Genomic DNA, 16,410 nt, shown 5'->3' with positions numbered 1-16,410 from the left:
GTCTGCTCGGAACCTTGAGCGGCACTGATTGCTTCTTCATCTGACCGTAAGTTGCGGCAAACCCGAAGCAATCGACCATGTGCTCGCTCGGCTAAAATCCCGAGTCGATGGGTGGGGTTAGAGAAACAAGAGAGATCAATAGAGGGAAAGATCACATGCGGGATATACATGGTGTTTCGATAGAAGGTCCAGCAGTTGATCGGCAGAGCTCGATTGCTCGTGTTCGCCGGTTCCATCACGTTCACCGTGGTGGAATTGGCTAACGCGCCGTTGTACCGAAGCGGAGATTGCAGGTTCAAGTCCTGTCGGTGAGCCGTTGTATCTTTTTCGAAATTTTCATGATATTTACGGCTTATGTTCTTTCGTTCTTTGATAGTTCATGTTTCTCTAATGTCTTTCATCACATATGAAAATGTGATCATTTTCAGGTACAAAGATGTACCAAGCGATTTCATAACATCAGTATTGATTTCAACAGAGCAACACCTCCCTGTGTAACTGGTCTGCTCGGAACCTTGAGCGGCACTGATTGCTTCTTCATCTGACCGTAAGTTGCGGCAAACCCGAAGCAATCGACCATGTGCTCGCTCGGCTAAAATCCCGAGTCGATGGGTGGGGTTAGAGAAACAAGAGAGATCAATAGAGGGAAAGATCACATGCGGGATATACATGGTGTTTCGATAGAAGGTCCAGCAGTTGATCGGCAGAGCTCGATTGCTCGTGTTCGCTGGTTCCATCACGTTCACCGTGGTGGAATTGGCTAACGCGCCGTTGTACCGAAGCGGAGATTGCAGGTTCAAGTCCTGTCGGTGAGCCGTTGTATCTTTTTCGAAATTTTCATGATATTTACGGCTTATGTTCTTTCGTTCTTTGATAGTTCATGTTTCTCTAATGTCTTTCATCACATATGAAAATGTGATCATTTTCAGGTACAAAGATGTACCAAGCGATTTCATAACATCAGTATTGATTTCAACAGAGCAACACCTCCCTGTGTAACTGGTCTGCTCGGAACCTTGAGCGGCACTGATTGCTTCTTCATCTGACCGTAAGTTGCGGCAAACCCGAAGCAATCGACCATGTGCTCGCTCGGCTAAAATCCCGAGTCGATGGGTGGGGTTAGAGAAACAAGAGAGATCAATAGAGGGAAAGATCACATGCGGGATATACATGGTGTTTCGATAGAAGGTCCAGCAGTTGATCGGCAGAGCTCGATTGCTCGTGTTCGCCGGTTCCATCACGTTCACCGTGGTGGAATTGGCTAACGCGCCGTTGTACCGAAGCGGAGATTGCAGGTTCAAGTCCTGTCGGTGAGCCGTTGTATCTTTTTCGAAATTTTCATGATATTTACGGCTTATGTTCTTTCGTTCTTTGATAGTTCATGTTTCTCTAATGTCTTTCATCACATATGAAAATTCCCAGAAGACTTTCAAGTGATGAGAAGTAGAATAATTATAATTTTTTATTTAGAAAACAGTTTAAATTTGTTTTAAACATTACAAAGAAATACGGCAATTCGTTTTTGATAAAAAAATGCAATTAAAATTAATAAAGTTTATGGACAATAAAGATTTCTTTTTTCATCTTAAGGAGATTTTACAACCTACCTACAAGCAAGGTTGCCGACCAAAATTTTGTATTTTGGAGAAAAAAAATCTGACGTTCTGTGATTTTGGTTAAAAAATTATAATAAATTGGGTCTTTTTTACATTTTAGTTGAAAAATCAATCAATCAATCAATTAAAATTACCAATATTTTCATACTTCTATATTTAAAAAAAAGTATAATCTATATTTAAAAAAATATAAGAATAGAATAAAAAATAGAAAAATCGAAATTTTAATCTGGATGCCAAATGATTTAAAAATGCCTATAACGTCGAGATCTGGTGCTATCTCGAAAAAAAAATTGGTCAAAAATCGACTGAATAAGTTTAGCTTAGCTTAGCTTGATTGACTACTCACATCCGCCTTGAATCATTGAACCCGAAATGCTACTCAAGATGTCTGGATGAAGAATTTGAAAGTATTCTAGTATAATCTGTGATTAATTTTAAATTTGGTTTAAATGCATTTCGGATTCCAAGATTGCAGGCGTGGCTAAGTAGAACGAGTTCCACATCGCCAATGGTTGCTACTCCGTGATTGACCGAGGCCATCAATTTTGTTCAGAGGTTCAAAAATCGACTGAATAAGTTTCCCGAAAAACTGAAAATGGGTCGGGCATCGGTTTTAACCATTTTTCACGATGATTTAAAACATTGAAAACGAGGGTAAATTGGTTACCATTACAGCAATTATTTTTTTTTTAAACTCTACCTTGGGCTTTTGAGTGTTAAAACGAACATTATTTTTATCACAACATTTTGTAAAAAAAAAAACAAGAACAAAACCCCTGCTCAAAACAATTCTAGTTTTTCCTTCTTTTTACTTTAAAAAGTTGCGAAACCCCCACTCCCACTTTGAGTGATAACATCAGACTTTCAGTGATTTTGAAGCAATATATGAATATTCCTATTCATGCAGAAAAAGCAGGAAAAATAATTAAAAAACAAACAGAACTACCAAATTTTTTTCAAGCGTATTAAATTTCCAGAATTTTACGTCCTTTTCAAAGCCGGATTAAGGGGGGGGGGGCAAAAGGGGTAATTGCCCCGGGCCCCCCGGCTCAGGGGAGGCCCCCGAGGGAAAAAAAAGTTTAACATTACTTAAATCATACTACTTCAATTTCTACAAATCTATGGAAAGAAATCATAACAACAAGGGTCATCCGTGAAATAATATCTAGAAAGAATTTCAAGCTAAGGGGAGTAAGAAGTGAAGATGTTCTCCCGCATTTTGCTTTTCACTTTTCAATTATTTTTATTGAACTTTCCATTGGTTTATTAATACTAAACCGTTTTCCTTTCCTATTTTTGAAAATAAATGCTTAAAACAACTGTAGTTGCTTAAATTGGACCGATCGACAGTACAGAGTTTCTTTATTGAATTTCCATCCCAAATTCTGCTTTAGACTTATTGGAACATTTTCAACTGATTTAACGCAAAATTTTATCAGCTACTGAAGTAAATATCCTGAATTCAGTATAAAATTTTCCAAATGATCATTCTCAAACTATCATAGAAACGATCTAATAGTTAAGTTGCCAATATCATTGAGTGATATTCTTATCATGAATATTTCTATGTTTTAAATCTTATCTTTATCCAGATTCAATTCATCGAAATTTTCAAGTCTTGTGGCGTTTCTTTAGTTACTAAAGTTCAGTTTCATGGTTTTTCTGAATTTTGAGAACTCAGGATCTTTGTTTAAGGTAATAAACTCATTTTGATTCCTTTTTACAATGATAACTGATTCTGTGATTCAAACATTATATCTCTATTCCGATTTTATTTTCAATCGATCATTTTTGCAGTTATACCCCGTAAGCTAAGAGGGCATTCAATCAAATTTTTGTCACATTTAGAATAACAATTTGATAACCATTTTTTTATCTGATCAGAATCATATCCATAAACATATTCATAAACATTTTTTTTTCAATGATATAAAACTAGAGTTCACTTGTGATGAAATTTTTGCTTTGGCTCTGATTGTAACTTTGAATCTTTTTTTTTCAAACTTAATTCATGTTTTTTTTTCTCAAAACTTGCTTTAAAATTAAGATTTAGATTTGAGACACTGAGTTTTATTCTTGATTTATCAAACTCTTATATCTGTTTCTCTATGGAATTTGAGTATAATTATTTTGTTTATTTTTTTCAATTTTGTTTTCTATGTTTTAAATCTTCATTATACTTTCCAATTGTCGTGTGGTAAATATTTCCCGATGAAACAAAAATGAGAAATAAATTTTGCATTTTTCAGCTCAAATCAGAGCATTAATTTTTTTAAATTTTCTAAATTCTTCCGCGTTGTTTGCACGCGATTAATTAGCAATTTTTATTTGAAGATACCAATAACTATCTTCTAGGCAGACAATATGGATATTAGAAGACAGTATACTGAACTCATCTCCAGTTCTTTTACACGGTTGAAATGTTTTGTATTCTCTGGGATAGCATTTGAAAAAAATTGAATCATGGGCCCCCCGAAAAAAATTGCCCCGGGCCCCCCGATGGCTTAATCCGGCCCTGGTCCTTTTCGAAATAAAAATGATTGCTTTGAAATCGCCAAAATGCTCAAAAGTTAATCAAAATTAAAAATTTCTGTCTGTTATTTTGAGGCACTAGATGAAGATTTTTTTGAAGCAATTTGTACTACCGTTTAAAAATAACATTTCAGTCATTCAAAAATTTGTTTAACACATAAAAACCAAACCGATTTCAACCATTTTTGTGACGTTAGATTGCAAAATATTTAGAATGGTTGGAAAATTTAAAATTGAGAGTTTCGGTCGAAGCAGTCGAAAACGCCTCATCAACACAGATGAATGTTACTTAACAATGTTAGCTCATTTTTTTAAGCTTTATAACTTTTTTATCTCAACTCTAATTGAGATGCGGTATTTGTATGAAATATTTGCTATAATTCAAGCTTTAAGAAAAGGAAGGGTACCAAAGTGATTGATGAAAAACTGATTTTTTATGTTCCTCCCGACTCGAATAAAATGTCTCTAAATCCCATACAAACTTACACTCGTTGAGCGACCACTTCCTGTGGCCCGATCTGGCCTAAAATTGGCATGGGACCTTGAATTAGGCCTAGGATAAATTTTAGCCTTCAACGCATAACATTTTATAGGTTTCAAATTTCCCATACAAATTTGGGGCACTCTCATGCGAATTTAGCCCGCCTTTCCCTTATACGATCATATTCCTTTTTTTTTTCAAACGTTAAAATTAAGTGAAATACATAAGACTCACAAGTCATTTGATTTGTTCAGCGATATTGTATAAACTCCTGATCTCGTCTGCTTTCTGTTGGGCTAAGAAAAAGCCTTAAAAAATATTTATTGAAACGTCTTCTTCATTCAATGATAAAAAAAAGTTACAAATGAGGGAACCTTAAAATATCGTTGTAAAAAGGCATTACCCGACCAATTTAAACATTGCACAGTGGTCCAGATCAGGCATTTAGCGAGAAAAAATTAATAACACAAAATCCGTGCGTTTTAGACAAATCATTTGTTCTACAAAGTTACTTCATATAACAAGCGCTTTCTTTTTAAAAGGTGAAATATTAGGACGTGTCAATACCGTGAAAATTCGGGATACTAATTTCTTTCGGTGAAGAGATGGAGTATAGAAATGTTCTAGAAAGCTATAGATTGTATCTTTTGAAGAAACTTTGCTGAACAAACCAAAGTCGTGAAATGGAACGGTATCGTTCTATGATTTTTTCAAGATTTAAAAAGTAGAGCGTGGCTAAAAAACGGTTTTTTGATAATAAATTTATTATACAAGCTCTACAAGTTTGGTGTGTTCTAAACATTTTCTCAACACAACAAAACACATATTTTTCTTGAAGACTGTGCATGGCTATCTTATTATCTTCTGAAGCTAGGAGCATTATTGTGAAAAAATTTATCAATTTTTTAGATGCTATATCTCGAATTGGGGAAAACAAAAAATCTGCTTTTTGCTGCATCAACTAGGTTGTAATACAAATATTAGATACAGAAAAAACTGGAGATGGGTTTTTTGTTTAACTCGAGATTTTAATTTTCAATATTTTTTATTTTTATGTTTTTTGAAACAAAAAAGCACGTATACAAATTTCGTGCTTTAATTTCCATTGAAATCACATTCAGTCGGTCGAATGAGAGTATTTATGCTTTAGTTTTTACCCTTCTCAAATATTCCCTTAATTAAAATACTGTAGCTAAAAATACTTTTCATATGAACAAATGCATTTTCATATAACAATAATGTTAAAAATGGTAAAATCAAGTATTTTTAAATATACTGTGCGCAGCTTCAGGCAGTTGAATTTCTTTGACCCTGAATTTTAGCTTCTCTCTCCGCTACAACTTCTAGCTGAAAAAAAGATTAAAACAAGAATTTCTTTCATTTCGTAAGTCGAATTTTAACCTACGAACACGCCAAGAAGGATAATTATTTCCTAATATGTAGGAAACTTTTAAAAAAAACTCCATGGATCGCACGTACGCATGTAATGGGGAAAAACCATAACAATATTTAGTAGGATTTTTCTCGTCGATTGGTTGCGGTTTATTCAGCCTTTTCCCAGACGATTAACAAATGTAAAAATTTTGAGAACATGTGTCGGTCAAATCGTTTTTTACTTTTGTATCAGCCATAGTAAAGAGAAGTTCGCATTGTGCTTTTGGTTCAAACTATCAGATTGTAAGCGACTTATTAAATATGAATACCCAATTTGAAAATCAGAAAATAGTTACAAAAATATTTCTATACTGGCACATGTCATGAACTGGGAATGTCATGAACAATTTTGAACAATTTTCATTAGTGTAGGACGCAAAGTCAAAGGCTTATATCGTCATTTGTTTAGGCCGCCTGACGATAACGCCTGACCCATAACGAGCTTTCTCCATTAGGTAATCGTTTTCTGCGGGACGTCATATCGTCAACTGAAAACATCCTACTCACCAGTGACATTCTGGGGGCACCAGCTTCTTCAGCTCCTCCAAGCTCTTCTCAGATCTATACTCCTGAATAAATGCCACTGTGACAACGATAATAATCGCTATCGTAATACTGATAGCATCGTCAAACTGTCTCATGCACGCACTCACGACCGCCGAGCCTGAAAGCAGATACAAGCAATGACAACAACATCAGTCAACGTTAAAAAAAATACACAGTTGTCATCCCATTGACGTAACATTCCTCAAGCAGGGAGACTAAACGATAGGTACAGAACCATTCGAAACCGACAAACCACAAAAAGTTGCTTTGGTACGTATATGTAACAACTGTATCAACTGTCAACAGCAGTATAGTGGTCCTTCGAACAGTTCGAGTGTTTTTTTTTCCTTGCTTCTTCCCATCGAAACTCACCTAATAGTAACAATATGAGTGGATTTTTGAACTGCTCCACGTACTTCATCCACGTGGGTTCCTCGTCGAGGGCGTTCAGTTCGTTGTAGCCGACGATTTTCGATCGGCTGTTGGCTTCCGCCCATCGAAGCCCCGCCCGGACGTCCACTCGTAACCGGGCGGCCACTTCCTGGGCCGAGAGGCTGGACGCTTCCGCCGTCGACAGCAACATCTCGTCGGTGACGTCGTCCTCGCCGGATTCAGCACCACCGGCACCCCCCTTCACGGTAGCCCCGTCACCCTATTGAATGGAAGAGAAGAAAAAATTAAGAGGATTAGTTTGAAACTTTAGTCAAGAGTTAATACAGATGAGAACAGAAATAATAAAATCCATAATCTTCATTACAGATAAGAAAATTTGATCTTCACGTTAAAGATGATTTCATTTCTCAGCAGGGCGTTTTACATAAATTATATAATTTGTGTCTTATGATATCTCTATTGGATGTCGAATAACACTTACAATTTTTTTTTAAATTTTGTTTCATTTTAGTTTTTTTTTGGTTTTCTAACAGTCCTGGGAAATAAATCTTTGGGGGTAACGAAGATGATCAAATAATAGAGGAGTCATTACTGTCACGTAAAGCGGAAAACACAATGCCTTATTAATCCTTATTTTTATCACGTTTTGCCATTCTTTTCCGTGCTTGGTGTATAAATTTGACAATTCAGTATGTAGGTATCTCTATTTAATGTCAACCGACCTGGACGAAAGTTAATGTAACTCTGATTATTCCAAGGTTGCCAGTGAGTTTCTATTTTCCATCTTCTGTTTTTTTCCCGATTTTCTCGATTGAGATTTCAAGATTTTCCAGGTTCAAAAAATACACAAATCTGGCGTGAGCTTTCATTACGTCGTATGAAAACAAATGTAAACAAACTGTTTTATTACAAAAAAATACAAAAACTGACAAAAACCTGTTGAAACTTTTTTCCATTTGGGATATTTTTAGTCTGGATAACATATTCTATAAGTAAAATACAAATTTTTAAAGTGGTAGGGGGAAGTTGTCTACTACCGGACACTTAAGGTTTTTAAGCAATAACTTCAAAAATAAGTTTTTGTAAATATTGGTTCCTCTACTGATTTGAAGAGTATCAATATTATGATCACCAAACAGTATTAGAAAAAAATTAATTTACAACATATTCATGTGGTAAGAGAAATCATTTTATGTTAGTTTTCACTCATTTCCAAAAGTGTTGTCTATGGCCGGACACTACGAATTTCATCACCAAAGTTGTCACCAATGGCACAAAAACGTAGCAAAATGACTGAAATCACTTGTTTAGGTCTTGTGAGTAAGTACTTTTCAATACTGGACATTCTATGAAGCCATTTATAAAAGTTTTTTTGACAAACCAGAATGTAACATTTCTTTCGAAAAAATTAGAGTAAAATTGTCTATGACCGGACAGCTAAATTTAAATATTATCAGAGGACTAAAATAGTTTGGTTATTGAATCCGTATCTTCAGCTAACCAATTGAGGGTGCTATAGAGATGAAAAAATGAAAGTTTCAAGTTGAAATCATTTATAATTTTGAATATTTTCCTGTCCGGTCATAGAGAACTATATGGTGTCCGGTCATAGAGAAATCGCACTTTTTTTTATTTTCCTAATATTTTGTTTGAACTTCCGTTTTGTTATCTTACATCTACTGAAGTCGAAAGATAACCAACCAACGATGACGTTTATGTGCAATTCACATTTGACAAGCCGTAAAAACTGATCACAATATAAATGTAAAGTTTAGGTGATCCTCGTCGAACTACTTGGCGAAAGCTTTCGATGCCTATAATTTGTTTACCTTTTCAGATTGGATTACCATATTTCTAACACCATATCAGGCCACTATTTACTTTATTTTCATGATGTTAAAGCATTATAAGGATATATCGTTTTCGAAAAATCAATGTTGTCCGGCCATAGAAGGTGTCCGGTCATAGACGACTTCCCCCTATAAAGTACTTTTGCAGCAGTTTCTGTGAATTCTTTAAATGTTTCATACGACGTAAAAAAGCTCGTGCGAGGAATAAATACGCCTATCAGCTTTTTTTACCATTAAATTGCAAGCGCCGATGTGGTCTAGTGGCTAGGCTGGCGCGAGTCTGGTATTGGCACGCCAGGCGTACTGGGTTCGATTCCCGGTATCGGCAAGAAAAACTTTTGGGTTCGAATCCCATAAGCGGGCCGACAGGTAAGATGTGTTTCATTATATAACTGATTATATAAATGGAATGTTCAATCAGTTGCCAGCTGGCCAGGTATATACACGGATGTCGGAATACCTGTAAGTAAACTAGCCCACCTGATTGATTCGTTCTTCCGAAAATATACCTACATCAACACACGCAATACATTCACCACATAACAGTTCATACGAAGCCATGGGGTCCGGGTATGGTGGCGCGCTGCATTGGAGATTTGTCGAACCTAATAATCTAAGGAATGTATGTGAACCCATACTTTGGCAGAAACTGCGGTGAATCCGTGCACCCATGGTGGATTACCAACATACATACATACATACTATCAGCTTTTTTTACCATTAAATTAGACATTTTGATAAAAGTTTAACATTAAAGCACTGACCACACTGACATGATACTTAGAACAAAAATCCGATCATTTTTTGACTCATTTTGCCATCTACCGCCGGTATTGCGAACCTGCAAAATTTGACAAACAAATTCCCTGTAGGAAAAATTTACTTGTTTACTCTGATTGTATCGTCGAAAATGCCTTTTTGGATTTGCCTTGATAGTTGGGTGGCACTGGGATAGCATTTCATCGAAAGCGATCGATGCGAACTGTGGAATCGACATTGCGAACTGCTGGAAAAATTATCCAACAAACGAATTCGAGTGTCCAGTCAGTATAGTAAATGATGAAAGTGAGAACAGATTTTAAATTTCACTTGTTCAATCTTGAAATTTATACTTTATTCAGATTACTTTGATACATGTTTGCTGAGATTTTACAGAAAATAAATAAATAGTAGGTTGCAATGCAAAGGGATACGAAAATAATTCTAGTTTTCCTGTAGCAACGAATGAGTGAGCCTACTGAAAATCTCTATAATAAAAAAAAATCAACTTTATCCTGCAAACTCTTCTTGAAAATTGTTACTTTCTTCTGAGTATTTGACAGCAACTTCGTTTTTAAATAAGGGAACTCGTTTATTTTTATGATTTGAATGTGATTAAGTTTGATTTTGATAGAATTCCATGTGATGATAAGTTCAAAATTTTAAGTTGAAGTTTCGAATAAAAATTAGTTTATTATCCTGATCTCATAACGAATTATACTATGATATCTGATTAATGAATCCTGAAATTTGAAATATAATTATAAACGATGAATTTCCTATTGAAATACTGATCTATAATCAGTAATTTCATCTTGGATATACATATGTATATTTCGAATTTGAATTTTAATTTCTGATGCTTAGTTTAAGTTTGATGTAAATTGCTTCTGATTAATATTTTGGTTACTTAGTTCATTCGGAAATCAACTAAACTATTTTTAGGGCCTGAATACTAGGTGCTGGATTCTGGATTTGGTATATTCATCTAAATTCTGAGTCAGAATTTCCAATCCGCTCTCAAAAATGTATTACTTAATTTGAACTTTAAACTTGAAATATTCATCCAAATTTTATAAACTATTCTCTGGCTGAAATTTGATTTTTAATTTTTGGTTTTTTTTTGGTATCTTGTTCCACCTTTTGTATACATCCATCAATGAACCTGATAACATTTGGCCACGAAATTACAATTATTTGTTTTTTTTTTCAATTTTCTCTCGCATGGGCTTATGAGTTCCCGATTTTCAAAAGTTAAAAATCGAGCTTAATTGTAAAAAAAATATTTTCGAAACCAGATAACATAAGTTTCTCGAGGATTTATGCTTGTTAGTAATTTTCTTTTTTGTTTTTGACAAATTTAATTGTTTTTAGTAGTCACTAAATATTAGTTTTCTCGCAAATTTATTTTTTATTAATTATTTTATTGAAAAAATTAAAATTGAGGCAATGGTTATGATAAAAATCTGTGCTGAATATTATAAGTTTTGATAAATGGTTTTGTTTGTTGTTGAATTATAGAGACTTTAAACTAAAAGTTCATTCATTTCTTCTTGATAAATGGTTCTTTTTTTTCGCAAAATACAGCCCAAATAAATTGAATGAATTCACGTTGAAAAAAGTTCTGATTTGCAATCGTGGGTTTGTTCAAGTTATTTAAAAAAACTTTTAATCATGAGGCTTTTGTAAAACTTTGAAATTCGTGAAAGTTATTTATGATACTTTATCAACTTGTGGCGGTAAAAGTGGTGAACATTCTTTCTATTTTATTTTGTTGGATTCTTTAAAAAAATTCCCCGTACATTTTAAGTATTTGCCTTACATTTCTATGCTAATTTTTTTTAGTCGATTCAGCATAACGAGATTTGAGTTCTAGGCCAGTGTGTAATAATTTCAGTTATAAGAAAGGCGTTAGGCACCAATCTTGGTTTTCGAGATGTGATTTCAGTCAAAAACTTTCTGATTTTACGTATGAATTCACATCACAACTTAAAAGACGCAGGGTTATGAACAATTTGATTTTTTTCAGTTATGCCAGATTTCTAGGTCTTTTTGAAATTCAATTTCATTTAAGCTATAGATGATAATAACCAAAACTAAACGCATTTAAGCTTCAAAGTTGTAAACACATTGCGGACCAAATACGAGATATCTCGTAGCTAAATACTTCGAGCAGGAAAGTACGAAGCGACTCCATACAAAGTTATGTCCAACACTATTTTTCAATGTCTTTTTTACATTTTTGGATATGTTGCATAAGCAAAATGATAAAACAGTATGTAACATAATTTTTACAGCATTCAATACGTGTAGGTAGGTACCTGGTATTTCAGAGTGATTTTAACACTCTTCTGGATCGAAAACATGAATCGCGAAAACCCGGTTTACAGTTTTGGCTCGATCTGCAAAACTATTTGACGGATTTTCAGCAATAATACCTTTTTGGAATCATCATTACTTCTTAATGGCCATGGACCCGAGAAAATCGAATTTCGAAAATCGCAGGTCTCCGGTAGCCTCTATAACTGCTCCATGGTGTAGTAATTTGACGATTTGGAGACATTTTGAGGCGTTCAGGGTTTGTTTTCTAAGGAGTGTATTCGATAAAAAAGTGCAGCACTTTGTTTTGTGAATAACTCTTGAATACCTGGAGTTAATTGATGAAATTTTCAGCGATGTTACCTGATAACATAATGTTTATATGTATATGCAAATTTTAGTGATGTTTTGTCAAGTGGTTTTTGAGTTAGCGTCGAATGGAGAAATTTTTGAGCAACACGTGCGCCATCTGTTATGCATACTATGGACCACGTGTTTTAAATTCAAGGATATTTTTGATTACGTTTGCTGTTTTCTGAAGCTGAATCTTCAAAATTACTCAAAGTTTTGAATTTGGTCGAAGTTATAACAAATTCTGCCGATTGTCCTCCTTGCACAAAAACAACATATTTTACTTTTTATCACTCCACCACCGTTTTTGCGTAATGACACGATTCCAGATCTAATTTCAACAGAGTATAAATTATGTTGGATCTATTGAAGTGCTTTGCAGAGAAAACGGTTGCATTTGGAGGCAGTCATCATGTCAATTGTTATGAAAACCTGAATAATTTTTTTCACCTTGTTTAGCTCCGGGAAATACAGACGAGACTTGTTAACGATAAAATTCTGGTTGAAAAAAGGCCAGGTGACCGCAAAGAGTCCGTTTTTCAAAATATCTCCCCACAAGCAGTCCAAATATTTTGCGCACGATTTGACCACCGTATTTTGTATTTTTTACCGGTGGACAGCTTTTCTAACTTATAGAAATGAAGTCAGGGCTATTAATAAGTCAGCTAGACGAACCAGTTTGCCTTTTGATCACTTTCTCTATTCATATTTTCGGATTGAGCTTGAAAAAACCTCTTACATTCCTCCCACTTCATGGCATAAATAATCTTCACTTTTATTCAAATTTCAGCTCACTATTAGATCCTCTAGGACTTATTAAATGATTTACCATGAGAACTTTGGTTGAATAGTTGGTTTCCAGCTGTTTTGGGTCTCCCATTGGTACTTTTCTGGATTTTTCTCGATCCTGCCCAAAAAATTTTGTCAATGAACTTCAGTACTGAAAGCTATCTCAAAAACCACTTGACAGATGGTCACTAAATTTTGTACACGTCTACATTACATTACTAACAAGAAGCTTCGCTGAGAATTTCATCAATTTCCATTCATGCATTCAAAAGTTATTCTCGAAACAAAATGTTGCATTTTTCTTGAATACACTCCTTATATTCATTCTTGTAAAAAATTTACTATTTTCTTGGATTCGGGTTATGCAGGTTATTGCAGGTTATGTTAAAGGATGATCAAAACACATCCTTTTGATACATCGTTGAGCTCAGGAACTCCATACTTGAAATCTATAGATCTCTCATAAACTTCATAACTTCTTATTCACTTTGTTGCCTTGTGAGGTTGGACCCGGGGCTTAATGTGATATATATTGCTATTTTTAGAATCGTTAGCACAAATCTTAACTTCCAATAAATCTTCTGGGCTTGTGATATAGCTCAGTTGGCAAGTCTGTTGTCTCCTGAGCCGATGTCCGCGAGTTCTAGCCCAAGAGTAAACATCGAACACAGTTGTGCCGGATGAGTTTTTCAATAACGATCCGCCAACTGCACCGTTGATAAAGTCGCGAATGCCATAAAGATGGTAAAACGACTATAATCGAAACAAAAAAAAATAAATCTTCTGTTTTCCAATAAATAATTTCATGATGTTCTTAACACTAGAAGGACCGGCAAATTGAATATACTTATTCGGACCGTGACCAGTCAAAATGACTGGTAAAGGGACAAATTTTTATAACATAATATTTTTTATTTTTTTCTTTTGATTTGAAAATGTTATAAAATGGAATTTTTTTTATCACAGTGGGTGCACGAAATCACCTCATTCTGGCATTGTTGACGATTGCTTGTTTTTCATATTTAAAACGAATACACATTATCAATCTTATTTAAAAATCATGGATGTTGACCATGAGTGCACGGTTTCACTTCAATTTTGTCGTAGTAGATATTTTCCAGCACCTAAACACTATCACATTGTGGTAAATATCTCACTCGAAGACTGCAACCCAATTGAACTTGAAACAACAATGTTATTGCTGTTCAGAGATTGTATTTTGGCCGTGCATCCATGTTGAAATATCATTTACATTATTCAGTTTCATAACATATGTCTTCAAATTTGAAGAATTTATTTATTTAGTTTTGAATAAATTAATTGTTTATTTATTTAGTTTTAAATAAATTGATTCTTCATATTTGAAGACATAAGTTATGAGACTGAATAATTTAAATGATATTTCAACATGGGTGCACGGCCAAAACACAATCTTTAAACAGCAATAACTTTGTTGTTTCAAGTTCAATCGGGTTGCAGTCTTCGAGTGAGATATTTGTCATAAATTAGACTTTAAGAAAAAAAAATCTATTCAATAAAAAAAGCAATCGGCTAGTAAAGAATAAAAACAGTATTTTGTAGAAATGAATACATAATTCATTTTACTCATACTTATTTAGTGAATATAAAAGATATTTATCACCTAAAATCACTCAATTAAATACTCGAATGAACATGTATTAAATCTAACATAACTTTCAAGATTTTGATGAAATTTCGCCAATTTTTGACAGAAAGTTTGATTACAGTTGAGCAACAAATCAGGCCAACAAAATTGAAAGTCAAGTGCATGAAGCGTCACAGAGCAATCAATCCTAGAACTTTTTCTACAAATCTTCATGGCTTTGCTTCGAAAATTAATATTTTTATAACGAATGACACCCTTCTACCCACCATAAATAAACTAGGGCTCATTGTTTTGAGCGTTGATTTCAAGTAAAGTTTGTGTTATAGGGGTGTGAATTTTACCAGTCATTTCGATTGGTCTCGGCCCGAGTGTCCAAGGCGAAGTTTTTCGCTTGTTATAAGAACTCGTAAAATAATAATGCACAAATTTTTAGAGATTCAAAATTCTTGAATAGTCGCATTTTACGCGAATTTTTAGAACGAAGTACCTATATAAAAGATATTCAACAAACAAAGTGTTGATTTTAAACACCTCAAATTATTGCTGAAAACGGAGTTAACATAATTCTCCAAAGAAATAGCTAAGCGTCTATAAAAACTACAAAACCAAGAAGTCTGCTGGCTAGTCAACGCTCGCAGTGTATCGTTTTTTTTTTTCAAACTATATATTGGAATTGGTTGAAATTGATAACGATTTGTGATTTGCAATCATGATCATGATGACGACTGTTGATGAGGTAAATACTTTAAATCTCACACGTCTTCTAAGAAAATGCTTATTTTAACAGATCACTCGATACAAGTCATATTATACACAGGTACAATTTCAATGGTCATATATTTGGTCAAGGATGGTTCTTCTGTATTATCGTTTTCATCACTTCCTAACAAAACACTCCAGCTTTGTTTGGGAGTCTTCCATGTTATCATACAAAATCGATGATCCAGTCTCACTCAAGGTTATTAATTCTTGACCAGTTGCAGCGACCGAATTCATTGCATTTTTATTTTCTAAAACCTTTCACCAACTGAAATCACTTTTACTAGCCAACAATCTATGAGTAAATTGCATTCACCATATCACCGTTGCAATCACTTTTTTCTTCAACTTCCAACATATCAGTAAATCACACGTATTGCATTTAAAAGTAAAACTACTCCCTTCTGTACACGTCCGTCCCAAAACGATAACAATGCAACTGGATTCCCAATCATCAACAAAAAGGCCGCTAACCTCTTTAGCTGCTGCTCGTCCTCCGAAGGTATAATAGGATCGTATCTTCTCCCGGTGAGCCATTTTGGGTACCACCTTTTATTATTATCGATCGATCACAAACAAATTTGCCACAACGACACGTTATCACCCCGAGAACTATCTTAGTTCGTCGTATCACGCAGGAAGGTCAAAACCGTTGACAATTATTGCTGGAGATTTCACCAAAACAAACGTTTCGCGAGAGCACATGTTTTGCTATTAGAGGTAGGTAGCTAACAGACAAGCAGTTAATTGGCAACAGTAGCACATCATCAACGCCAGTTTTTGCCAAACAAACAAAAAGCGAACGAGTCAAGATTCGCGATTCGCGACTGTGGCTGCATCGAGTGACGAACTGACTAACGACTAACGACGCCAAACCGATGCGGTGTGATCGGTGGATCGAATTGAAACATGGATCGGATGTAAGTATCATATGAATTCTATGAATTATGC

General features: G+C 34.6%; 1 protein-coding gene across 1 annotated transcript in view; it reads right to left on the bottom strand.

Moving 5' to 3' along the window:
- The window catches only part of LOC129746318 (calcium-transporting ATPase type 2C member 1), a 50,477-nt gene extending 34,150 nt beyond the window's left edge, over positions 1–16,327 (bottom strand). The window contains exons 1-3 of the mRNA XM_055739918.1: positions 15,934–16,327; positions 6,985–7,264; positions 6,574–6,730 (exon numbers count right to left, since the gene is read on the bottom strand). Of these exons, the coding sequence (XP_055595893.1) occupies positions 6,574–6,730; positions 6,985–7,264; positions 15,934–15,996 (500 nt within the window). The 5' untranslated portion in view covers positions 15,997–16,327. The remainder of the gene's footprint in view (positions 1–6,573; positions 6,731–6,984; positions 7,265–15,933) is intronic.
- Positions 16,328–16,410: the final 83 nt, after the last annotated feature.

The sequence above is a fragment of the Uranotaenia lowii genome, chromosome 2, assembly GCF_029784155.1.
Source record: "Uranotaenia lowii strain MFRU-FL chromosome 2, ASM2978415v1, whole genome shotgun sequence".
Classification (NCBI taxonomy): domain Eukaryota; kingdom Metazoa; phylum Arthropoda; class Insecta; order Diptera; family Culicidae; genus Uranotaenia; species Uranotaenia lowii.
The sequence above is the reverse complement of the archived record's forward strand: the minus strand, read 5'-3'. Positions and strand labels throughout refer to the sequence as shown.